The 26,521-nt window shown below is 35.3% G+C and overlaps 1 protein-coding gene across 10 annotated transcripts in view; it reads left to right on the forward strand.

The window, feature by feature from the left end:
* The window catches only part of STK33 (serine/threonine kinase 33), a 146,075-nt gene that overhangs the window by 96,045 nt on the left and 23,509 nt on the right, over window positions 1-26,521 (forward strand). For all 10 annotated transcript variants that reach the window (XM_041729652.1, XM_041729650.1, XM_041729656.1 and 7 more), the window contains 5 exons: window positions 712-800; window positions 2,675-2,759; window positions 9,529-9,604; window positions 14,398-14,510; window positions 14,947-15,032. In XM_041729652.1, coding sequence (XP_041585586.1) covers window positions 712-800; window positions 2,675-2,759; window positions 9,529-9,604; window positions 14,398-14,510; window positions 14,947-15,032 — 449 coding nt within the window. The remainder of the gene's footprint in view (window positions 1-711; window positions 801-2,674; window positions 2,760-9,528; window positions 9,605-14,397; window positions 14,511-14,946; window positions 15,033-26,521) is intronic.

Genomic DNA, 26,521 nt, shown 5'->3' on the forward strand with positions numbered 1-26,521 from the left:
TAAGTCAGGGAAAATGACTGCTATGGGTATGAACTGAATAGTTACTGCAAAGGAAGTTGATGATTATTTGCATGCACATCAAAATCCTACCTGATGTCTGACATGTTCAACTGAAGATTCTGTGTCTCAAGGCTTTTGTTTGCTTGTGTTTTGTTTTGTTTTAACATATAAAGAATAGGAAAGTATGTGCTCATGATGTAGAAAGTATGGGCTCATGTTGTAGAAAAATATATTGAAATAAGTGTAGTTTATATATATGTTGTCAAGTTGCAGTATGTTAAATGTTTAGATTGGCAATAACATGTGCATGGAAGTAAAGACATAATCCTCTGTTTGAAGATGTAAGGATATGGGAAACCTTACTGTGTTTGTAACTACTTTTGTCTCCCTCCACCTGGGAATGCCTGACCTTTGGCAAGATCCTCCTCCCCACTCACCAGGCCACCAGTCAGGAAGAGAAGCCTCTGGGGGCAGCAGGGAGATGGGGAGAGAGAGGGGAGCCAAAGAAAATGCCTCCTTAAGAATAAACATAAGAAGAAAAGGGATTGGAATATAAGGGAATGGAACAGGGCAGAATTATGCTTGGCCCTCCTCGAAGTTTTTAACAGTGGGATGTTAATTTGTTAAATATATTTATTTGTTCTTTTTATGTCCTCTCTATTTTTCCCATTATTCACTATTCATTTGATCTGTTGTTTATTTTCTTGGTAGATATAGTACATAGAGATCTAAAACTGGAAAACATAATGGTTAAAAGCAGCTTTACTGATGATAACAATGAAATGAACTTAAACATAAAGGTAAGGTATCATAAATTGTGGTAAATATTTGCCTGTAAACAGTTTGATAGCAAAGTGGCAGAGTACATCCTCTTTTTAGATACATTTTGGAAGCTTTTGAGCAGCAAAATAAGTGGCTTGTGCTAAAAAAAATTAAAATTTTACAAAAGAGGTTGTAACTGACAAGAATGATTTTACAAGTTAAGTGGTGCTATTGAATCTTTTTTAAAGTACATATTCATTTGGATAGTTCTAAATCATTAGTTAATAGCAAGCAAACAGATGCTCTGAATTCTAATTAATTTCAAAATTATGCCTGGTAATTTGATGTAAATGTGTTACAGATTTAGAAAAAAAAAAAACACCTTGGCTATGCCTTTGATTCTAAATTAACGCTAAAGTCTGTATTTCTCATTGAAAATTTTCCTGGGTATTAATATTTATGTCCTAAGCACAATTAATGTGCCAAGTGTTTATTCTTCAAGATTTTATTCAAATTAAGTGTTCCTTAATGTCAAATAAATGATAGGATACATTATTTATTACTTAGCACTTTAACAGCGGCTGCTTTCAAAATATATGAATGTGTTAATTTAGGAATAAAATGTTGTCTGTGAATAACTTGCTCTGTTGTAGAAGCTAAATCCCTGTGTAATGTAAGTTGGCTTAACAGCATTGTTGTTTTACCAAAGTAAATAAATATTCTTGAATATTTTTATTTTAAACTCTATGAGGGCAGGAATTACATATGTTTTATTCACTGTTGGTATCTGCAGAAATGCCTGAAAACATAGTATGTGCTCACTTAATATTTGGTAAATGAAGGAATAATTGCTCTCTAAAGAACTGAATTGACCGTGAAACCTTTTGTTTATTTGCTATTTATGTAGATTTTCTGTGGAGAAAGACACATATTACAATGTTCCAAGTGGGATAATTGTGAAAACTCCTGGAGAAATTGATTTTTCTATTTAGAAAAATAGTGCTAGCACATATTGATAGGAACATTTTTTTATTCCAGAAAGCACTGGAAACTTTGCATTCAGTGTCTGTGGACCAAGAGCCTATCTTTGGTTGTATGATCAATAAATGTGCCTGTTTTTCTGCTTTCAGCCCAGGGCTGTTCCAACTTGGGAGACAACACCAAGGGCACACACTGAATATTTAATAACTGAATGTGTACTGGCCCCGATTTGGAACTGAGCAGAAAGAGTGCAGTTGCAGCAGCAGGCCTCCAGTGGATTTGTAGCTCTACAGTCGCTTTTTTCCCCTGTTAACTTGCTTCTTGTAGTTTTTAATAGTGTAATAATTGTTTTAATTAGTAAATTCTAGAAACACAAAGGGAGGTCTAAGTAAAGAAAAGATAGTATTTACCAGAGAGAGTGTCTTATAAATAATCATAAAAAGGGGCAGTTTCTGTGAGTTTTGACGAGGATAATGATTGCATTTATAACAGTTCTTTCAACTGGAACATAGCTTGGGTGTCAGAAAAAATAGGTAATAAACATACTAAGGCCAGAATGTATTTTACGATGAAAGAGGTTTTTAAAAATAACTTTTTTTTAATCTGAAAAGGCTAAATGCCTTCTTTCAAAATATAACTTCTTGTGTTCAACTGGTAAATTTAATTAGAAGGAATGAGCAATTGATATCATGGGTGTTTGCTTCAGGTAGGAGAAACCATGCTTCTCTCTACCACTGATTTGCTTCTTCTTCACAAAGAGGGGGGTGGATGGGAAGTGAAAGCAAGGTCCTTAGTAGTAATACAAGCAAAGCCCCTCCATCCGCGAGAATCTCTGAATTAAATACAGTGAATGACAATGTGGTGGAACTCTTACCTTCAGAATGAGTAAACTCTGGGACAGGAAAACAGGTCACTGCGTTTCTTCTTCCAGGTGACTGATTTTGGCTTAGCAGTGAAGAAGCATGGAAGGAGTGAAGCCATGCTTCAGACTACGTGTGGGACTCCTATCTATATGGGTAAGTTAGTAGATTTAAAATGATCTCTCTATATAAAGAGGTAGAACAACTAATGTAGATTAAAACTTGAGTGGCTTGAAAGAACTCCTAAAACTCAATACCCCCCAAAAAAATCCAATTAAAAAAATGGGCAGATGACATGTATAGACATTTCTCTACAGAAGACACATAGATAGCTAACAGACACATGAAAAGATGCTCACTATCACTTATCAGGGAAATGCAAATCAAAACCACAAGGAGATATCACCTGTCAGATGGCTAAAATAAAAAACACAAGAAATAGTAAGTGTTGGCGAGAATGAGAAGAAAAGGGAACCCTTGTGCACTGTTGGTGGAAATGTAAATTGGCACAACCGCTATGGAAAACAGTGTGGTGATTCCTCAAAAAGTTAAAAATAGGAATACCATATGATACAATAATTCCACTTCTGAGTATTTATCTGAAGAAAACGAAGACTACTAATTTGGAAAGATATGTGTACCTCCATGTTCATTGCAGCATTATTTACTAGCCGAGATACGGAAGCGTCCTTAGCAATAGAGAAATGGATAAAGTGTCCATCAATAGAGAAATGGATAAAGAAGGTGTGGGATGTATGAGTGTATGTTACTATTCAACCATAAAAAAGAATGAAATCTTGCCTTTTGCAACAACACAGATGGACCTAGAGGGTATTATGCTAAGTTAAATAAATCAGACAGAGAAAGGAAAATACCATATGACTTCACTTAAATGTGAAATCTAAAAAAAATAAAACAAATGAACAAACAAAACAAAACAAAACAGAAACAGACTCATAGATACAAACTGGTAGTTTTGGCGGGTGGGGGAAGATTGGGCAAAACAGGTGAAGGGGAATAAGGGGTATAATCTTCCATCTATAAAATAAACAAGTCATGGGGTTGTAAAGTACAGCATATGGAATATAGTCAATAATACTGTAATAGCTTTGTATGGTTAGTAGACTTTTTGTGGTGATCATTTAGTAATGCATATAAATGTCAAATCACTATGTCCTATAACTGAAACTAATATAATATTGTATTCAACTATAAAAAGCAAAAGAAAAAAAACTTGAGCAATTTGATTTTGCCATAATTTTACTTCATGGCCCTAATCAAGCTGCTTCCTCTTTTCTTATGTCAAATAGTTCCATTGTTTTAGCATTTTTTCTCACAGTTCTTATCTTTAAAGATTGTAGTTTTTGTTGGTTTTCTGGACTCTTCTTATAGTTGTTTATATCTCTTAGTTAATCATACCCCAAACTTAATTATTGGTTTTGTTAATTCATGCTGAAATCATGTGTGTGTTTTGCTTCTTTCCATTTCTTACCCAATTTTATTACCATCAAATGGTACATCCTAAGGAGTACTGATTAAATGTATTTTGTAAAGCAACAGTTTGCCATTTTTCTAAGTGGGACTTTTAACAGCTTTACTGAAGTACAATTTAAGTGCCATAAGAAGTGTACCATTCGGTGATTTTTCCTACGTTCATGGAATTGTGCAGCCATCACCACAATTCAGTTTTAGAATAATTCTGCCCCAGAAAGTTGCTTCATGCCTGCTTGTACTCCATCTCATTCCCATCCCAGTTCCAGGCAACCATTCATCTATATTTACTTTTTCTGGACATTTCATCTGAACGGAGTCATACCCTATGTTGTTGTCTTTTATGTTGGGCTTCTTTCACTTAGTGAAATGTTTTTGTTTTTGTTTTTGTTTTTTTTAATTTTTTTTTTTTTTAGTGAAATGTTTTTGAAGTACCTTCCTGTTGTAGCTATAGTCTGACCCTTTATATTTCTGAACAGTTGTCTGTTGTATGGAGATGCCACATTTTATTTGTTAGCTGATGGACATTTAGATTGTTTCCAGTTTGGGGCTATTATGAATAATGCTGCTGTGAACATTTGTGTGCAAATTTTAATATAAACACATTTTCCTTCGGTAGCTATCTAGGAGTGAAGTTGCCCTGTCATAGATTATTTATATTTAACTCCTTTTTTTTTTAAAGATTTTATTTATTTATTCATGAGAGACACACACACACAGAGAAGCAGAGACACAGGCAGAGGGAGAAGCAGGCTCCATGCAAGGAGCCTGATGTGGGACTCCATCCCGGGACTCCAGGATCACGCCCTGGGCAGAAGGCAGTCACTAAACTGCTGAGCCACCCAGGGATCCCTTATTTAACTCCTTTTTATTTTATTATTATTATTATTTTAAATATTTATTTGTTTATTTATTCATGATAGACATAGAGAAAGAGAGAGAGAGGTAGAGACACAGGGAGAGGGAGAAGCAGGCTCCACTCCGGGAGCCCAACGCAAGACCCGATCCCAGGACCCCAGGATCATGCCCTGGGCCAAAGGCAGGCGCTGAAATGCTGAGCCACCTAGGGATCCCCTAGATTTTATTTATTTATTAAGGAGAGAGAGAGAGCACAAGCAAGAGGAGGGAGAGGCGGAGGGAAAAACAGATTCCTCACTGAGCAGGGAGTCCTATGTGAGGCTCTATCACAGGACCCAGGACCATGACCTGGCTGAAGGCAGACGCTTAACCAACTGAGCCACCAGGTGACCCTTTGTGTTTGAGTTTTAAGAAACTGCCAAATGTTTTTTCAAAATGGCTGTAGCATTTGACTGTTCTTTGAACAATGTGTGAGGGTTCCAGTTTCTTTGTATCCTTGCTGAGTCTTGATAATCACCTTTATTTTTAATTATAGTCATTCTAGTGGGTGTGAAGTAGGATCTCCAATGATTTTTAATTTGCTAATTTTCCTAATGACCAATGATGTTGAGCATCTTTTCATGTGCTTATTCATCATTCAAAATCTTCTTTGCTGAAATGTCTGTTCAACCCTGGACATATGAGATGATTATATATTTTTCTTTTTAAATTTATTAATGAAATAATTGCATTAATAGGTTTTGAAAATGTTGAACCATCCTTGCTCTTTTAGATTAAGCTCCACTCGATTTAATATACTGCTTTACTCAATTTGTCACCACTTTATTTAGGAGCTTTGAATGTAGCTTGCTTTCTTTTGTGCTGCTCTTGTCTTTTTTGACAAAAAAGTTATCAAAATGATTCAAAAAGGTGTGGAAAACTTGGATAATCCAGTATAAATTTAAAATATAATAGAAACAATCTATCAGAAGGTACCAGGGCCAAAAATATTTTAAGGGGAAATTTCATCAAACTAGTAATAACAGATAACTTCTGTTACTTAAGTGCTTCATGAACATAGCATTTTATTTTTTAAATAAGGCTAGCAAAAATTGATAGATAATTTATGTTTTTCTAGAAACTTGTTCATTACATTGAGATTTTAAGTTTTATTGGCGTAAGTATGCATATTATATTCACTTATAATTTTCTGATTCTCCTGTGTATCTGTGACTCTATCCCCCTACTAATTACTAATATTTTTTAAGATGGTCGTAATAATGTAAGATTAGCAAAATTTTTGAGGATCTACTTTGTGTAAGGACTAGACCGGGTTATTGAGAATACAACTGTGAACAAAGTATAAAAATGTAATGTTGGTGCAAACATTAAACAAAATAAAAAAAGTAAAATGTATGGTATTATCTGGGGTGTTAGAAGTGCTAAGGAAGAAAAATAAAACAGGGAAGGGGAGAGGATATACTTAGGATGGTAATAGTAAGATCTTTCTTATTTGGTTGACATGATAATTAAATGAGAAAATATATGTAAAATGCTTAGCACAATACCTAGCATTTAGTGCTCAACAATTTAAGCTCTTATAATAACATCAATCATTTTTTTTGTGTGTGTGTGATCAAATTTGTTAGTCGTTAGGAAATTTGTTGGGCTTTCAAAGAACCAGCTCAGGTTAAATATTATTTTGTTGACTTTTTCATTAATTTCTTTTTTTATTTTTCTGAATTCCTTCCTTCCATTTTCTTTTGGCTTATTTTTGAGCTTTCTACGCTAAATGCTTATTTATTATGTTCAGTCTTCTTATTTTCTATGTATTTTCCTCTGAGTATTTCTTTGACCATTTCTTTAGCTAGACAGTGTTCTTTCTAACTATTATTTATTTCTTAATAGTCTATCATTTTAGTTTTAGTCCTCCTTAATCTAAGAATTATTTAGAAGAGCTTTTAGAATTTTCCAAGTGGTTGAGATGCGTTTGATGTTTATATGAATATGTGTTAGTTTTTCTAGCCTTTTGGTTTTTCTGTCTGGTTTTCTTCATTGTCCTAGGCAATTGTGACTTAAAGGTTTTCAACTTCTAGGAATTGTTTTTTGTGATTGAACACATGGTTAGTTTTTGCAAATCTTGCATTGAATGTTTAGAAGTATATTTCTGGTTTTTTGACCACAGCAATTTCTCTCAGTGTGTATTTATAAAATCAAATGCAATACCTTTGTGATTCAGACTTTCCATATTGTTAAATTTGTTTTCTTCTGTTGATTTCTAAGAGAAAGAGTTATTAAAGTCATCCACCAAGATAGGGCTTTGACAAATCTTTTTGTGCCCTTTATGAATTTCTTTAGAGAAATCTTACTTTATTGAAATATAATTTGCTTACAATAAAATGCACAAATTTTAAGTATAAAGTTCGATGACTTTTGACTTGTGCATATGCTTATATAATTACCACTCCAATGACGGTACAAAACATCTCTATCGCCCTAGAAAATTCCTTTGTGTCCCTCTGTCAGTCTCCCACCCAGACCACTGATGATTTTCATCACCAAAGCTTAGTTTTGCCTGTTGAGAACTTTATTTAAATTAAATCAGACAGTGTATCTTCTTGTGTCTGTCTTTGTCTGTTCCATGTCATGATTTTGAGACTTACCCATGTTATATCAGTAGTTTATTCATTTTCACTGCTAAGGAATATACCTAGTTCTGGTTGGTTTTTTTTTTTTTTTTCCTACTTGATGTATAAAGTTTTGAAACTGTTTTATCTTATTTGGGAAAAGGCTACTTTAGATTCTGTTCATATCCTCCTGTTGGCAAAAGACATCTGGTCTGTAGTTACATGGGGAAAATATATCCAAGCACCCTGAGTTTTATGCCTGCTTATTAGCTGTCTACACTGATAACAAGTGAGAGAACAAGAGAGAAGACAGATGGTTTGTAGAGCTTTGCTGACTTCCTAAATGGCTCCCTGGCACCGTTACTCTGGCCTCTGCCTCCCTGTGAGAGCTGTGATGGCAGTGCAGGCGGAAACGCCCTGGGTCATTACGATGGCTCTGAGAGACGGAGGAGGCCACCATCCTGGGCCCCTGCTGTGCAGGGCACCCAGGGTGGAAGCCAGTCACAGACTTGCCCTTGTCAGAGACTCGCTGCCACAGAGCCACTTGAACTCTAGTGATTCAGTATTTAAAGAGTTTAAGTAGAGGTAAGGAATAGTTGCTTAGAGGAAAATACTGATTCATATTCAATGATATAGAAATGAATTATGCAGTTTTGTTAATTATGTATGGTTGAGCCTTCTCGTTCTTTCTTCTCTCTACTTTTTGGTTCCTTTTTGTTGCTCAATAGTTCCTTTGACAATAGGCAGAGGAAATGAAATTCCATTTGCTTTTAGTAGTTATAAAAGGGCTGTGTGTGTATGTGTGTGTGTGTACGGCGGGAGAATGAAACTTTTCTTAAACAAAAACACTTTTTACGTGGGAGGCACTCTGTAGCTGTGTAACTTGAGGCAAGTCACTTCATATACCCGAACCTTAGTCTCCTCACTGGCAGAGTGAGCCAAATGCCTACATGCTCATCTCACAAGACTCTACACAGGATTTACACAAATAACATAATGTAGACAAAAGTACTTTGTAAATATTAAAGTTCTATTGAAATATATATATATATATATACACACACACACACACACACCTAGATTTAACTTTTATATTTATATCTGTTTTATTCTTTCTTTTTCCTTAAAGAAAGGTATTTGATCCTTAGCTGCAGAGACACAATTGATTATTCCTGAAATATCATATGTGACATTTTAAAATCCATTTAAGAAGCCAGCCATTATAAAGTAATCTAATCATTAAAATGTGCTACCTTAAAATAAAATAAAAAGCCAAAACCAAAAAACAAAAGTACCCCACAACTACTTAGAGAAGATTGTTTAAAGGAACCCCATTGTGAACACATTGTAAAGTATGGAGCACAGAGCTGGGGAGTCAGGAGTACCTGGATCCTAGTCCTAGTTGGCTTTTTGATCCAGGTATGTTGTAGGAGCTCTCTCTTTGTCTTAGTTTTCTCATTTAGAAAATGTGGAAAATAATTTATATTCCATCATAGGAGTACTGTGTTATTGTTATTATTATTATTTTACTAAAGTGATTTATAACCATTTATATTAGTTTCTCTGTGAATCCAGATTTCCACATATTGGGCTTGCTTTAAATTACATCCACTTAAGGCATGTATTCAATTCTATTTTTGGAAAAGAACTGAGATATTGTTGTCTTCTACTATAACTATACAATCTTTGCAAAATCATTTCTTAACAATTTCAAAGGAATGGAGAGTAGTCCATTTAGTTACACAGTTTATGCCATCGTTCCATTAGAAGCTAAATGACAAGAGTGAGGGTATAGTGACATCAATTGTTAAGGCCTGTACATTATTCATTTAACATCTGCTGTTGGTTCTCTTTTTCCCTGTGGGGGAATAAATTACAACACATCAGCACATTTTTCATGCTTTGTGTTTAAGCGTTTAAACTTCATTTATTGTATTATTAATATAATTTCATTTCTGCTTATTTGGCAGCCCCTGAAGTTATCAATGCCCACGACTACAGCCAACAGTGTGACATTTGGAGCATAGGTGTCATAATGTACACTCTGTAAGTAGCCTGTGAAATGTACAGTTTAAAATGAATGGGTAGTCTCTAACAGTAGACCAGAATTACATATATTTTATTTTATTATTTTTTTAAAAAGATTTTATTTATTTATTCATGAGAGACCAGAGATAGAGAGGAGAGATACAGGCAGAGGGAGAAGCCGGCTCCCTGCAGGGAGCCTGATGCGGGACTCATTCCAGGACCCTGGGATCACAAACTGAGCCTGGGTGGCTCAACTACTGAGCCACCCAGGGGCCCCCAATTTTATTTTATTTATTTATTTTTTTTAATTTTTTTTTTTAATTTATTTATGATAGTCACATAGAGAGAGAGGCAGAGACACAGGCAGAGGGAGAAGCAGGCTCCATGCACCGGGAGCCTGACGTGGGATTCGATCCCGGGTCTCCAGGATCGCACCCTGGGCCAAAGGCAGGCGCCAAACCGCTGCGCCACCCAGGGATCCCGGGGCCCCCAATTTTAAATTAAAACTTGACAATATTGTTTTTAAAAAGTGACTGAAAAAACAATTCGGAAGCCATTCTGAAATCTCTCTTGTTAGTCGTCAGCTACATCCGTTAGATATTTTTTAGTACTATAAATTTTATAACATAAAGGTTTGCATTTTATTGACCTATAAATGCTGCAGTACATGGTATAATCTGAGCAAAAACTTGCTTAACACCTCTCTGATCCTTTGCTCCAGACCAAAAAGGCTTTTGTATTTTCTTGAATGATTCACTTATAGCCTATCGGGTAGAGAGAGTGCTGGGACCTGGCACTTAGCTGCCCTGTGGACAGGGCATATGTGAGAAGTGAGCACTAACTAGACAGGTGTTCAGCCCACGATCCAGAAAATACTCTACAGTTCCCAATCCTCTTATTGCTACTGAAAACATTGCTGTTTCTGGCTCTTCCTTCTGTCTCATTCTCAAGATTCCATCAAACTCCATGTCCTATTAATTTTTCCTTTGCAGTGTTCTAACCTATTTCTTCATTTCTCTTCACTTGTATGATTTCTCCTTATGATCCATTTTCTAAAACATTACAACGTCTGTCTGACTGTTCCCCCTGCCTCTGGTTTCCCTCCCCAGTTCATCCTTCACATTGCTGTCAGGTTTGTCTTTCTAAATCACAAATCTGATTGTACTACTACTTTTCTGATTCACAACCTCTGATAATTCTCCCTGGTTATAGAAAAATGTCAGAACATCCCATCATGGCATGACAGCAAGTCTTTCATGCCCTAGCTCCAGAATGCCTTTCCAGTCTTGGGCTAGCTGTGCATTCCCATGCGCCTACCATATGCCGTAGCCACTCTAGGCCACTCTTTATGATTCATATACGCAGCATCACATGTCTCTGGGTCTTTGCCCATGCAGTTCCTTGTGCTTACAATGTTTTTTTACGTCTCTACTAACCTTTCTCCTGGGTCCTTCAGCTCAAACATTAACGCCTTCTGTTTCCCTAACTTGTATCTACCCCAGTAGAGTTACTGCATTCATTATGTATATCCATTCCCACACTCCACAGAGGATTTAAAGCAACATACAAAAATGCATGCAAAACAATAACATTGAAAGAAAAACAATAGTATTTCATCAGAAAAGTGTGCACCTGTGTGAATTTGATAGAATTGTTCATTTTCCTGTATTCTCATAACACTTTTTAAAACTAGATTATACTATTGTAATACAATTATTAGAGTATGTATTTTTTTTCCGTTTTTGTTTTCCTTGTTCTAAATTCCATGAAGGACAGAGATCTTATATTATTCCTCTCTCCATCCTTAGTATCTTGTACAATAGTAGACATGTAGTCAGTGCACAATATATGTTTGTTAAATTGAATTAAAGCGAATTGTCTAAGAGGTGTTCTGAAAAGTTAGTGGCTATTGTTCTGCCTCTTGGTGAGCATGAACATTTTTATGCTGATGCAACATTAGTTTTATGGTCATGTTGAAGATTTCACTGTGCACTACCTCTTCCAGATCATTTCTAAATATTGACATCACAGTAGTTACATTTTCACAGTGCTGTGAAATGGAATACACAGGCAGTAGAAATTGGAAGATGTGATTGTAGCTGTAACTCAGATGGCCAACACACATTGCTGCTTAGATTGCATAAAGTATAAACGTAGTCACAAAGTTTTTGATCATTATTTTATGCTAATTAGCATCATACTGTAAAAATTCTGAGCCTTAGTTTTTAATTAAAAATATCACTATTTTAAATTAGTGTTTTATACTTGTAAGAATTTCCAGACAACTCAGACATAATATATGTAATCTATTATTACACAATTCATGTGGTGTCTGCTGCCTGCTTAGTTTGAATTTGTTGTTAAAGAAAGTGATAGTGTAGTACATATCTAAAATTTTTTCTCCTTCTTAAAGATATAATTTTAATTTTTCTGCTTCAGAGCGTGGCTGCATATCATCCTAATGACATCTTTTTTCCCTTACAGTAGTCTCTTACATAGCTAATCAGTGCCTATTCATTAATTTGCCTAAGCCTGGTGTTCTTATAGATAATTTCTTTCACCAAGGGCACAAACATATTACCTTCTCCAAGGGGGTTATTTTCTTGTTTATCAGTTACCCCTGATTCATTTCTGCTTAATTGAACAATGATAACATACTTTCTCAAGGTGAAATTAACATAAATACTCTTCACGGGTACTATCCTCTGCTGTTGTGATTCCTATGACACAGGCAACAGAAAATAATAGAAAGGCTTTAAAAGGCATTTTTCATGTCTTGGATTCCCTTTTCTGGATGTGAAGAAAATTGCTGTCATAAAATTTCATATGCTGCTGATTGACCAACCATTAGATACATTTTGTGTAAGTAAAATTGCAAAGGACAGAAAAAAAGTGGGATTTTTAAAACATAGCCCTTAAGCTATGGTTGCATACTTGTCAGGCAATGCAGGAGCAGCTAAGAAATTGGTGAATGTGCATATCATTGGTTGTTAACAGACTCAATGAGCTGGACTTTTGCTGGTGCATACTTGTTACAATAGATAGTAATTGTCCATAAGACCATTTTTTCTGTTTTTTTTTTTTCTATTGCATTTTAAAACTGAACACTAGAGGCAAATAAGATCACAGAGAGGAGGTTCAGAATGAGCTGGAGAAATAAAAAGTATTAAAAAAGGAGATTGCAGAACAAGTTGATAACTACTGATCTCTTAACAAGAAGCTATTGCAAATGAAAAGCTCTGTTTTCTAGCCTACTTTGACAAACTACAAGGATGAAAACAACTTTTTTCCCTAGGAAATTAGCATTGTCATTCTCATTATCATGTAAAATATTTATTAAATTTAAATTAATTCAAAAAATGTTCATGGCAAAGATTTTTAAAAGAATTTAAAAATAGAACTTTAAAAATCAGGAAAAAATCTAACTGCTAGGAGACTTGGAGGTCATTATACTTATTTACATAATAGGCTTTTAGGAAGTATAATGGAATTATGCCAATTTATTCTTTCAGTAATAAAGTGGAAAAATAGAATCCTGAGAGTTGAAGAACAGACATACAGTGTTGCCTCTGTAATGAGTCCAGGTCCAGCTTCTGTCTGGTTGTCATTGGAAAAATCTGATTGTTGACTACAGGGTTGTACTCAGCTGTTGGGGTTGACATAAAGATGATGGCTAACATTTGTTGAGAATGTACTATAAAGAATTGAACTCAACTTTTAAGCAAGTTCTTGTAGTTTTAGACTGGATTACTTACTGAAGGAGAGGTTTGCCTTGCTCTTTGTAAAATATAGTACAATACTTACTCTAAAAAAAGATTTTATTTATTTATTTATTTATTTATTTATTTATTTATTTATTTGAGAGACAGAGTGTGTACACAGGTGTATGAGCAGGGTAGGGGCAGAGGGGGAGGGAGAGGGACAAGCAAACTCCACACTCAGTGCGAAGCCAGTCTCTGGGCTCAGTCTCATGACCCTGAGATCATCATCACCTGAGCTGAAATCAAGTCAGACACTTAATGGACTGAGCCACCCAGGCACCCCAATACAATATTTCCTTTTAAAAGATTGTCAAGACACGCAGTCTCTGTTTTACAGAATGTACATCAAGCCCGTGTTTACTTTATATATACTGCCAGTGGTTTTACTGATGTTGGTCATTACATATGCTCAGCTTTTCTTCCAGACGGAAGGGTCAAATCATCATCATCATCTGATTTTCTTCATGCAGATTGTCTTCATTTTGTATACCATCTTTTGAAGAGTTGTGGCCATTTTAATGGATTTTTGGTTTTGATTCAAAGCCTTTAGTCCCCAGGGTTATTCTTGGTTTATTCTTACTAACATTCGTGTAATATTTTACCACACATAAAGCCATTCCATGGTCATTTGACTCTGAAGACTCTCCTTGGACTCTGATAACTCAGTATATTTCCCCTTAAGTTCAGTTTGAATTATGTAACTTAAGCATTGCTTTACCTTTGCTCATGTTGAAGTGTATCTTCACTATTATTTGTGCACTTAAAATCATACTCCAGCTTGTATTTTAGTCCTATTTAAGCTTAGTTTTCCCCATCTGGAAGACCTTTGGGTCATTTGCAAATCTGGAGATTTCAACGTATATAAGGGCCTATCACTGATCTTGCAAAACCCCTCTGCTTCCATTTCTACATCCAGAGAGATGCCCACCTCTAGATCTCTTTTACTTAAATTTGAAGCACCACTACTTCCAAGTTCTAAGGAAACTTAATTTTTGATAGCCTCATTTTGATTATTAAAATATCTAAACAAAATGATTGCCTTTATTGTAGATTATGTGGAGAACCACCCTTTTTGGCAACCTCAGAAGAGAAGCTTTTTGAGCTAATAAGAAAGGGAGAACTACATTTTGAAGATCCACTCTGGGATTCCATAAGTGATTGTGGTAATTATAGATCTATTATTATTTACTAAGGCAAATGTACATAAGAAACTTGGCCAGTAATTTAAATACTCTAAATCTCTATTTTGTCATTAAATTTACTCATAGAAATAAACACTATTTACTTGTAGAAATAGTGATCTCTTCACTATGGTTGTAGTCAAAACTTCCAACAAAAACAGAAAAATATATAGTAAAAGTTGAAGGGGAAATTTCTGATCATCTAGCTCATTTTTGCTGTAGAACATAAACCAGCTAATCCAGGCAATGAAATCTCACCTTAGGTCCAAAACTTTATTTATTAGCCATTTTTTTCTGATGATTTTTATTATATAGTTGGAATCTTCCCCTCATGTCATATAGATCTAATCCTAAATAAACTGGAAAGTAAATGGTATTAATTATAGCTAAGATTTTCAGGATTTTCCCTTATTTGCAGCTAAAAGTGTTTTGAAACAGCTTATGAAAGTAGATCCTGCTCACAGAATCACAGCTAAGGAACTACTAGATAACCAATGGATAACAGTAAGTTACAGGATTACTTCTTTTTTTTTCTTTTTTGACATGCTACCATTGTTTTATTTTTATTTGGTCTTATAGTTTATGTACAGTCTTAAAACAGTCCATTAGTTTCATCTTCTGACAAGTTAAAAAAATTATTGAGTCAACACATTTCTGAAATGGGTATTTTAAAACTATTACCACAATTGTTTATATATGTTTATAGAGGTTTGAATGAACTCTGTTTTGCTCCATGCCATGAAGGTATCAAGTCTGGTAGAAGAGAGCTGAGAAATGCCCATTACGAAAACTGTAATATTGAAACAGTCTGTATATTAAGTGATGTAAAGCCCTGGAACAGTCCACTACTCTTTCAACTCTTTGGATGCAAGGAATCTTTGGGGACTGAGAAAAAACAAGATTTTCTAAGTGGCTGTGACCTGGCCTGAAATCTTGAGTAATTATCCATTTACATGTTGCTTCCTCCCATCAGACTAACTGCCTTCAGCATAGACCCTATGTCTTACCGAGCTTTGTATTCCTGTACCAGAACATTACCTGGCCACATAGGACCCTTGGAAGAAGCTGCTACTTACCTTTCAATATTTATCCTCTTTTTGTTCTCTGGTAATGAGGATCCTTGCTTGTAGCTGGAAACACTGCTGTTTAGTCTTCCTTGCTGGTTAGCCCTGGTTTCTGTTAATTATCATGATGGCAGAAATAGGAGCAATTTTCGGAAAGTGCCCTTAAATGGAGAGAGTACGGCCTTCCACAGGTCCATCTCCTTTCCTGGTGAATGGAATGTAGATGTGATGGCTGGAGTTTGATTAGCCATATTAGACCATAAAGTGGAATCCGTAAACTGAGGATGGTAGAGCAACAAGATGCGAAGATCCAGGGCTCTTAGCTCACAGAGCTGCCATGCCAGCCCTTGACTGCCTACTTCCAGACCTTTTCAAGTGAATAGCAAACAACTTCTGTCATCCTTAGGACATGTAAAAATATAATATTGAGCCTAATACCAATTAATACTCAAATAATTGCTGAATGAATGATTCAATAAATAAATACATCTGTAAGTATCTTTTAAAAAGCCCAAGAGGGGCACCTATAGTGGCTCAATCACTTAAGCATCTGCCTTTAGCTCAGGTCAAGATCACAGAGTACTGGAATAGAGCCTTGCATCAGGCTCCCTGCTCAGAAGGGGTCTGCTTCTCCCTCTCCTCCCTACTCATGCTCTCTCTCTCATGCTATCTCTGTCAGTATCTCTGTCTCTCTCTCTCTCTGAAATAAATAAAATCTTAAAAAAAAAGGCCAAGAGCTGAGATTGGATATTTCTAAAGACACATTGCTAAGCATTATTCATCTATGAAAAAATGGTTGTACATCTATTATTTGCTAGACACTGTGCTAGGTACTGGAGATATCTGATATGCTTACATTGCGTGGCATTGTTGCAAGATAATGGTGGCTTGGACAGGGTGGTAGCAGCAGAATTGGAGAGTAATAAATGCAGTATGTTTTTTAGGTACAATTGACAGGACTTGGTGGTGGCTTAGATGATAAGTGAGGATAAGGGAGGAATCAAGGACGACCTCCAGATTTTGCTGTAATGCCTGGTCAGGCCATGGTGGTGCCATTTACTGAGATGTGGAATGCTGTGGGAAAAACAGGGTTTTTTCCTGGGTGGAGGGTGGTGGATCAAGAGTTCCATACTAGATATGCAAAGTCTGAGATGCCTATGTGGCATCCAAGTGGAGATATTAAATAGATAACTGAATATATGAGCCTGCAACTAGAGAAGTCCAAGCTGGAGATATAAATTTGGGAATCATGAGCGTATAGATGCCATGTAAAGTCAATGTGCTGAAGAGATACATTGAGAAGAAAATACAGACAGAAAGGAGAAGAGGCCCCAGCACCCAGAAGACGAGAAGCCACCAGTGGGGGCTGAGAAGGGATGGACGATGTGGAGAGAAGAAAACCAGAGGAGTGGTGCCAGTGAAGTTAGGTGAGAAGAATGTTTGAGAAAGTGAGAGCAATCACCTCACAGGTAAATGCTGCTGAGAGGTCAAGATGAAATGAAGAGTTTCCATTAGACAGGCCAACAGGGAGGATGATGGTGGCATTGAAGGTCCAGGTAAATTTAGATACATATCAGAAACTTATAGTGATATCACTCATGTTTTCAAGTCTCTTGTTTTCCTTTGGAAATTTCTAATCATTTTTCTGAATTATATTTTTTCCTTCAAGGGCTAAAAAACCAGTCTTCACTGGAAGCTGGGTTATATCTGCCCTCTTCTGTGAATGTGTTGATCTCTGAAATGATTCTGTGCAATAAGTATTTCTGGCCTAAAGTAATTGTGCAAATGAGCTAGCAGCTACATCATTGCAAAACTTTTCTGAGTAGATTTGTAGTACAGCAAAATCAAAAACTGTAAAACAGATGGTGTGCCTTAGAAATCTATCTCTTTTCAGCATCACACAACATTCGGATTTGGCCATTTAATTATTTGTTTTCTAATTAGTACAACTTTATTTCTGGCTTTGGTCATTTTTCCAGAAGTCTCCATTTTTGAGCCTCTGTAACATTTGTCTCTATGTAGTGTTTGCCAAATGGATAGAGAAGTGACAGATAGCGTGTACTATATCGGACTACCCTAAGGAGTTCAGTGTATGAAGTTTAGAATACTGGCATTTTATAAACTTCTGAAAGGCAAAACTCTTTTCTTCCTAACCACTTGAAGTCTTCCTGTAATTCCTATCCTCTGTTTGAAATAATCTAAAAAGAATACGTTACTTCTCTCAGTACCTGGCTGCTTTATAACTAGAGCTTATCTTTTGCGATATCTAACATGTAGTGACATTTTTTCAAAGAGCTTTATTGGATAAAAAGTTTTTATGGTTCAGCCTATGTATTGTGCATTTTGAAATATGGTATATACCTGAAAAGTGTTCTGAGAAAAACAGAGTTCCTCTATGTACATTTAAGTGAATGGAACTTAAAATAAACACATTTGTCATCCTGATTTCAAAAGTTGAAGATTAGATGTAAGGAAAACCAGCCAAAAAGTGACTTTCCTACAAAGGAAGAGTTTGATGATGACTCCCATTGCCAGGAGTGTGCCTGTGATCCTCTTGTGTCTGTTTCTTCCTTTCTGTCCTCTTTCGTCTCAACAGTGGCTCAGGAGCTTTCTTCATCCTATTATTATTTTTTAATTTTAAATTCAATTTGCCAACTTATTCTATCTTATTAGGCAATTACAGTTGCTTCTTGGTCCCCTGATGACAACTAACACCAAGAATTTGCATGTTTAACAAGTTTCCTAGATATTTTTAATCCTTCCTTATATTTAAGAACCCAGCTATAAATTAAGGAAACATTTTTCTTCTATGGCTGTTCTAAAGTAGTTTCCAGATCTGAGTTCTGTTGGTTCTATTCATACATTCAGTAATTCTTTTGACAGATTTTGTCTGTGTGTGTGCCTACCAAGTTGTACTAGGTAATAAATAAAATATCATTAAAGACATATAGGATATGGTCTCTGATATAAGGAACTTATGACCTGGTAAGGGAGACAGGCTATGTAGAAGATACAATGCAGAGAAGATGATAAATGACATAAGAAATTGCCAAATGACCAGAGGGATGGAGGCAAGCAGGTATAACATCAGGAAGTTCAATCTGACTGACAGAGAAAATGCGTGAAGGAAAGAGGTGGAAAATACATTCCTTTTCCTTAAAAATGGAAAGAGAATTGTGAGGAACCTGAATACCAGGCTAAAAAGTTGTAACTTGCTCTCATAGATGGTAGAGAACAATATACACTCTGAAATGAAGGAAATTATTGTTGTAGTGCATCAGTCTTGCAAGGGGGCTTATTTTAAATGGGACAGCAGTCATTTAAATATCTTTATTGATTTTACAAGTATCTTTGGATTCTTAATCCATCAGGCATTCTAGTGGTCCAAAAAAATGAATAAAACAAGGTCTTTCCCCTTAAGTAAGTTACCACAAAGTACAAGGTACTTTAGTTTATGGTCACACTTTCCTTTCAGAAGGCACTTTTCATCAAGGCATGGGGTCTGATCTCAGAACGGTCTTTCCTAGTGTGTGAACAAGGCCCTTCTTCATTAATTTACAAGTTATTATCTGAGTTTTGTTCGTTAGCTTTTGACCATTAACCTTAACATACACTTTCTATACAAGAGAATGAAACTTTTTTTTTCTAAAAGATTTTATTTATTTTTTCATGAGAGACACACACACACACACACAGAGAGAGAGAGAGAGAGAGAGAGAGAGAGAGAGAGAGAGAGACAGGCAGAGGGAGAAGCAGGCTCCATGCAGCGAGCCTGACATGGGACTCAATCCCAGGTCTCCAGGATCACACCCTGGGCCAAAGACGGCGCTAAACCGCTGAGCCACCGGGGCTGCCCGAGAATGAAACTTTTCTGATGCCTAATTGTTAGGCATTTTTTCCAACTGTATATTTTCATCCTAAATATATTAAGACTCTTACTTTATTATATTTAGCTATTCTTAAATTGTGAGTTATCATATGTGTATGAATACATCAAGTTCCTATTTAATGAAGGTTTCTATAAAAATTATGTTACAAAGAAACCCAAGAGCCAGGAACCTTAGGGATTTATTCCATATTCAGTGATTCATAGACTTAATAATCCAATAAATATTTACTGAAGGGATCCCTGGGTGGCGCAGCGGTTTGGCGCCTGCCTTTGGCCCAGGGCGTGATCCTAGAGACCCGGGATCGAATCCCATGTCGGGCTCCCGGTGCATGGAGCCTGCTTCTCCCTCTGCCTGTGTCTCTGCCTCTCTCTCTCTCTCTCTCTCTCTGTGACTATCATAAATAAATAAAAATTAAAATAAATAAAATGCTTTAAAAAAAATATTTACTGAATAACTACAATGTGCTGTGGAAGACACAGGAATGAGTCTGGCATAGTCCCTGCCCACAGATTGTGCATAGACTAGTAGAGGGTTTAAGTGAAAATATAGGCAGTGAATGAGTATATAATAATGTGTGTGTCTATATATACACATATATAATATATAAAATACACTATATATAATATATAATAATGTGTTCTATAAATATACAAATATACTCTATATTTTTATATATAAAGTGATATATAATATGGTATAATACAGTGTGATAATGTGTACTATATAGTGCTATATAATGTGGTACTGTATAATTTAGCAATAGTACTAGATTTTCAAGAAGAGAGCTATTATTCCCTTTAGGGAATTATGAAAACTACTTAAAGTGAAGGTAATATTTGATCTGGCTCTGAAAGAGTGGATAAAAGTAGAAAGCAGTGTTACAGTCATGGTAAGAAGGATGGGGATTCTAGATTGGAAGAACTTTACAAAGATATATAGATTAAAAATGTGCAATATATTCAGAGAATATGAAGTAATTCTGTTTTTCTAGAACCATAGAAGACATGTAGGGAAGTAGTAGGAAATTAAACAGTAAAGGCAGGTTAGAACTATCTTACTCTAGACTTTGACTTATCTGGAGGAGACTTTATATTCAGCTTGTTTGATGATGCTACTGGAAGGCACTGAAAGACCCTGATCACAGATGAATCTATGCAAGTTTTTCCTTTGTCCCTCTGACCCTTGCAGAGTGATTTGGGTAGACTTGAATGAGTTCTGTGGGTTAGATTCTGAGGAGAGAACACCTATTCTAATGGAGTGTCCTGGCTGAGAGAGTAAGAAGCTGGAAAAGCCCTAGGAATAAATTTTTTTAAAAAATATTTTATTTATTTATTCATGAGACACACACACACAGAGAGAGAGAGAGAAAGAGAGAGAGGGAGAGAGAGAGAGAGAGGCAGAGACACAGGCAGAGGGTGAAGCAGGCTCCATGCAGGGAGCCTGACGTGGGACTTGATTCGGGGTCTCCAGGATCACGCCCTAGGCTGAAGGCGGTGCTAAACCGCTGAGCCAGCCGGGCTGCCCCCTAGGAATAAATTTGAGTTGAAGGTCTTGAGGGAGCCTTACACACATGGCTAAAGGGCAGGAACAGGATCTTGTTGGGGAGATAGTAAACTAGGAGTCAGGGTCTGAGTGGAAGCAGGATGGGTACTAGAGCAGGTTGGGGATAAGTAGCAAGTGTCTGAGACTCCTTGCAGCTCAGATCCATCAGTTAGTAGCCTGGTAGATGTATTGCTGGCAAGAAAGAACTTCAGGAAGAATAATCTGGCAACAGTGTATGTGCTGCATCTTGCTTGGTGGCAAACAGCAGCTGGAGCTTTGGGGTGCCTGGGTAGCTCAGTCAGTTGAGCATCTGATTCTTGATTTTAGATCAGGACATGATCTCAGGGTCATGGGATTGAGTCCTGAGTTGGGCTCCACACCCAGTAGAGAGTCTGCTTGAGATTCTCTGTCTTCTCCCTCCTCCCCTCCCCACCATGTGCACATGCATACTTGTGCACTCTCCCCTCTCTCTCTCTCAAATAAATAAATGAATCCTAAAAAGAAAGTTAGAGCACTGAAATAGGACTTGAGTGAGATGATGAAGATTGGAACTCGGGCAAAGAGAGTGGAACAGAGAGGAGGGGACAAATCAGACATTCAGAAGAGAATCAACACAATTTTTCAACTAAGTAGAAATGTTAGATAAAAGAGTACAAGGAATCAAACTGTTTGTTAGGTGCCTGGGGAAGTGATATAAAACAAAAAGAAAGTCTAGACAATTTCTGGTTTCATAGATTAGAAAAAGAGTGTGACATTTTTTGGAACATTATATTTACATTTTTATGCTTGAGTAATCCAAAAAGAATATTTTTAAAAAATGGTGAATCTCCTAGTGTATTAAGTTTAAATTTTTTTCATCCTAAATTTAATTAATTGCAAAGGATATAATTTCCCATATTTTGTAAATACTGATAATTAAACATAAAATTAGTATTGTTTTTACATGAATAGGACATTATCTATTTGTAAAAACTTATGAACAATCTCTTCTTTAACAGAAACTATAGGTTATTCATTCTTTTCTTTGGATTTCTGTTTCTATTCTACATCTTTCACAGAATTTTATCCTAATATTTATTTTTGCTTGAAAGGGTTTTATTAATCATCCTATCATTTATCTCATATTGCAAAAAAAAAGGTTCAAATACATATTTAAGTTTTGTTTTTATTTCCTGTGATTTTAAGATTCTAAATGTTTAAAAATTATTTAACAATGACTTATCATTATGATTATTAGTATGTAATTGATCAAGAGAACATTATTATAATTTGTTATAATTATTAAGTATCACAAGTACAATTATATTGGAAATGCATCTCTTTAGTGGATGTATAGGGCTACATCCCACCCCCTCCCAAATAGTTTATTCATCCATGATTGAATATTACTTATTGTTAGAAAGAGATAGCATTTAGCATCAATTATATTGATGTTTTTGTTTTTAAAGATATAGGCACTGAGAACCTTAAATAAATAAGTAGATGAGAAGGGAAGGAGTTTCAACATAGCAGCGTCCCTCAGTTCTTTAAATCTGTCTGAGTTAATTGTCAGAAACCACTGAGGGAAAGGCCTGTTAGAGAAGACTCTGGTTTCTGCCAAGATGCTGAATTAGCACAGACTACAGCATCTTCTCTGATGATTAAACCTAGAATAACTTTAGAGAAAAATCTCATGATACCAGGATTCGGATAAAAGTATGAGAAATCTTTGGGAAGATAAAGGATTTATTTTGAGTTGGCACGTATGGTGGGTGAGGTGACAGCCAGGAGCCAGGACAGGATGTTAAAATAGGAAGACAAAAAAAACCGAAGTTCCCCTTTTGCTTATCTTCTTTTGCCTTGGGACATTGATGCCTTTCCCCTCACAGGGGTCTGAAGAAATAAAATCAGAGTAGCACTGAAGTCCTATTATGAATGAGAAGCTAAGGAAAATGGATAGGAATTGACTGGTTTTTGGCATTGACTCCTTACCTGTTGAACTCTAAACACTGGGACTGGTGGGTTATACTTTTAGGAGTGCCTCCTCCTAAGATGCCTTCTCCTGAGAGAAGGTTGATAAGGATGAAACCCTGGGCTGAGGGGTAACTTGGAGGGGGCAGGTTTTTGGTGCCTGAGGTTCTTACCCTTTATTCTTCCTTGAACTCCTGGGCTGAAGGCCTTGATCTGGCCTTAGAACCATATCCCGTCCTCCCAAGGAGCCAGTACTCCCTGGGGAAGATGAGATCACAGACCAAGTTTCAGACACCATTAGGAGCATTTAGGATAGATAGTCCAAAATAACCTGAGAAATGGTATATCAGAAGTTGACAAAATTACACGGAGAAATTGGCAAATTCACATCATAGTGGGAGATTTTTATGCACTGCTCTCAACTGCTGATAATGTAAAGCAAATGAAAACAAACAAAGGTATGGAGATTTTAACAACACAATCAAAACCTTATCCTAGTAGATGCATATATAATTCTACACCCAACAATTGGAGGACATATAGTTTTCTTAAGCCCATGTGGAACATTTATCAAGATTGATCTTATGCTAGTCCATGAAGCAAACAAGCTTCAATGAATTCCACACAGATCATGTTCTCTAACAATACGCAACACGTTAGGAGTCAATAGCAGTTAGATTAAACATCTGCATGTGTTTGGAAATCATATCACATGCTTCTAGAGGAGTCGTGGGTTAGAGAATGAATACAAGGAAAAAAAAATCCAAAATCCCTAGAACTGAATGACAAAGAAAATACAACATGTCAAAACTTGTAAGATGCTGGGAAGTATATTTCAGCAGAATTTTTCAGCCTAAAATATTTATGTTAGAAAAGAAAAAAGGAAAAAGAAAAAAAGAAAAAGGTTAAAAATTAATTAACTACCTATCCAACTTAAAACTTCAGGAAAAAAATCCAGCAGAATATAAAATAAAGGAATAAGAAAAAAAATCTAAGTGAAAATAAACTAAATAGAAAGCAAAGTAGAGAGGAGAAGATAACAAGACCAATATTTGAATCTTTGGAAAGACCAACAAATAGAGAAAACTTGGCAAAGTAATCAAGAAAGAGAGAAGACAAAAAGAATATTATATATGAAAAAGAGAATACAGCCACAGATAAAGCACAGAAAAGGGTTAAGATTTAAAAGATAAGAAATTTAAAAGACAAGGGAACCCTACCAACAACTGTATAGTAATAAATCTGAAAACTTTGGCCAAATGGACAAAATTTCTTACAGCTTCATAAAACTCTCAAGGATAAGTGGAAAACTTGAAATGATCTTATAATTATTAAAGAAATTGAAGTAGTAGTTTAAAAGTCCTCCATAAGGAAGATGATGGGATGATGGGCATTAAGAGTACACTTATGATGAGCACCGGGTGATATATGGAAGTGCTGAATCACTGTATTGTACACTTAAAACTAATATAACACTGTATGTTAACTATACTGGAATTAAAAGTAAAAACTTTATATATATATATAGTATATATAAACTATATATATACTATATATATAGTTTTTTATATAAAATATAAAAAACTTTATATATATATATAAACTATATGTTGGGTGTAGAATTGTATATGCATCTACTGGGATAAGGTTTTGATTGTGTTGTTAAAATTATATATATATATTATATATATATATATATATATAATTAAAATAAGATCTTCCATAGGGAAAACACCAGGCCCAGATGATTTTACAGATTAGTCCTACAAGACTTTCATCTCAAATTTTAAATCACCTCCCACTCCCAAGAGGGAGTTTTTTCTTAACTTATTCAAAAAGTCTATTATAACTCTGTATACTGTAGTATAACAAAATTAGACCACTGAAAACTAAACCTTTGATAAAGGAAAATGACCCATTTCACTTATTAATATAGATGTAAAATCTTAAACAAAATATTAGCAAAGCGGATCCAATGTTGTATATGGAAGATAGTACATCATCACCAAGTTGGATTTTTGCTAACTATACAATGATGGTTTAATTTTAGAAAAACGTCTATAAATATAAATTCCCACATTAACATATTAAAGGAGGAAAAGCATGTGATGATTTCAAAGGAAACACTTAGAAGACTCAATGTACATTCATAATTTAATTAGGAATAGAAGAAAATTTCTCTAACCTGATATAAAAGATTATAGCAAATATCATTCTAAAAAGGAAATATGAGAACTTCCTTTAAAATAAAGTGCTAGTCAAGGAAGTCAGCTTTCGATATTTTTTTCCAGCATTGTTGTTCTTAGTTAACTTGAAACAAGGAAAAGAAATTAAAGGTGTGGAAATTGGAAAGCAGAAATAAAACTTTTATTTTTTATTATAATATATAGATTATTAGACATATTATTGGAAATAATAGGAAAGCCACTTGAGTAAGATAGCTGGATTTAGTATTGATATATATTTGATCCTTGAACAACATGGAGGTTAGGGGTATTGACCTCTTGTGCAGTGGAAAGGCCACCTATAACTGACTTCCCAGAAACTTAACTAATAATAGCCTGCTGTTGACCGAAGCCTCACTGATAACATGAGTAGTCAATTAACACATATTTTTTATGTTATATGTACCATATGCTATATTTTTCAAAACAGTAAGCTAGAGAAAAGAAAATGTTATTGAGAAAATCATAAAAAAGAGAAAATACATTTATAGTTCTGTACTGTATTTACCAAAAAAAAAAAAAAAAAAATCTGCGTATAAGTGGACCCACACAGTTCAATCTCATTGTTCAAGGGTCAGCAGTATATTAGTATAGAAGTGTATCAATCAACACATCTACGCCTTAAACTTACACAGTGTTGTCACATGTCAATTCTATCTCAATAAAGCTAGAAAAAAAGATTGGTGTACAAAGGTCAATTACATTTCTATTCACAAGCAACCAACAACAGAAAATGTAATAAAAATAAAGACATGTAAAGCAGTATCCAAGAATATAGAATATCCAGGAATGAATCTAACATAAGATTTCTAAGACATCTTTGGGTAAAGTTATGACATTTTATTGGAAAACATTGAAGAAGACTTCAATAAATGAATAAATTCTAGTATGGTCTAACAATGGAATATTATATAGCAGTGAAAGTGATTAAACTACATGTAGTAATACCTATGAAGCTATGAAATTTATCTTTAAGCTCATCATAGTTTTGTTAAGATATAATCTCACTATAAAATACACTGATTTTAAGTATATAGCCTGATGAATCTTTGTATGTGTATGTATCTGTGTAACTACCACCCAGAACAAAATATGGAACATTTCTATCCCAACCAGAAAGTTCCATTGTTTCCTTTCCCAGAGTGATTGTACCATTCGACACCAATGTGTGAGTTCTAGTTTGGCTCCTCATCTGCTCTAATGCTTGTTATTGTCAGTATTTTTAATTTGGAACTCTGGTAGATATATGTTTTAGCATCTCACTGTGGTTTTAATCTGCATTTTCTGAATGACAAATGAAATTGATCACCTTTATTTATGCT

This window comes from Vulpes lagopus, chromosome 15 (assembly GCF_018345385.1).
Source record: "Vulpes lagopus strain Blue_001 chromosome 15, ASM1834538v1, whole genome shotgun sequence".
Classification (NCBI taxonomy): domain Eukaryota; kingdom Metazoa; phylum Chordata; class Mammalia; order Carnivora; family Canidae; genus Vulpes; species Vulpes lagopus.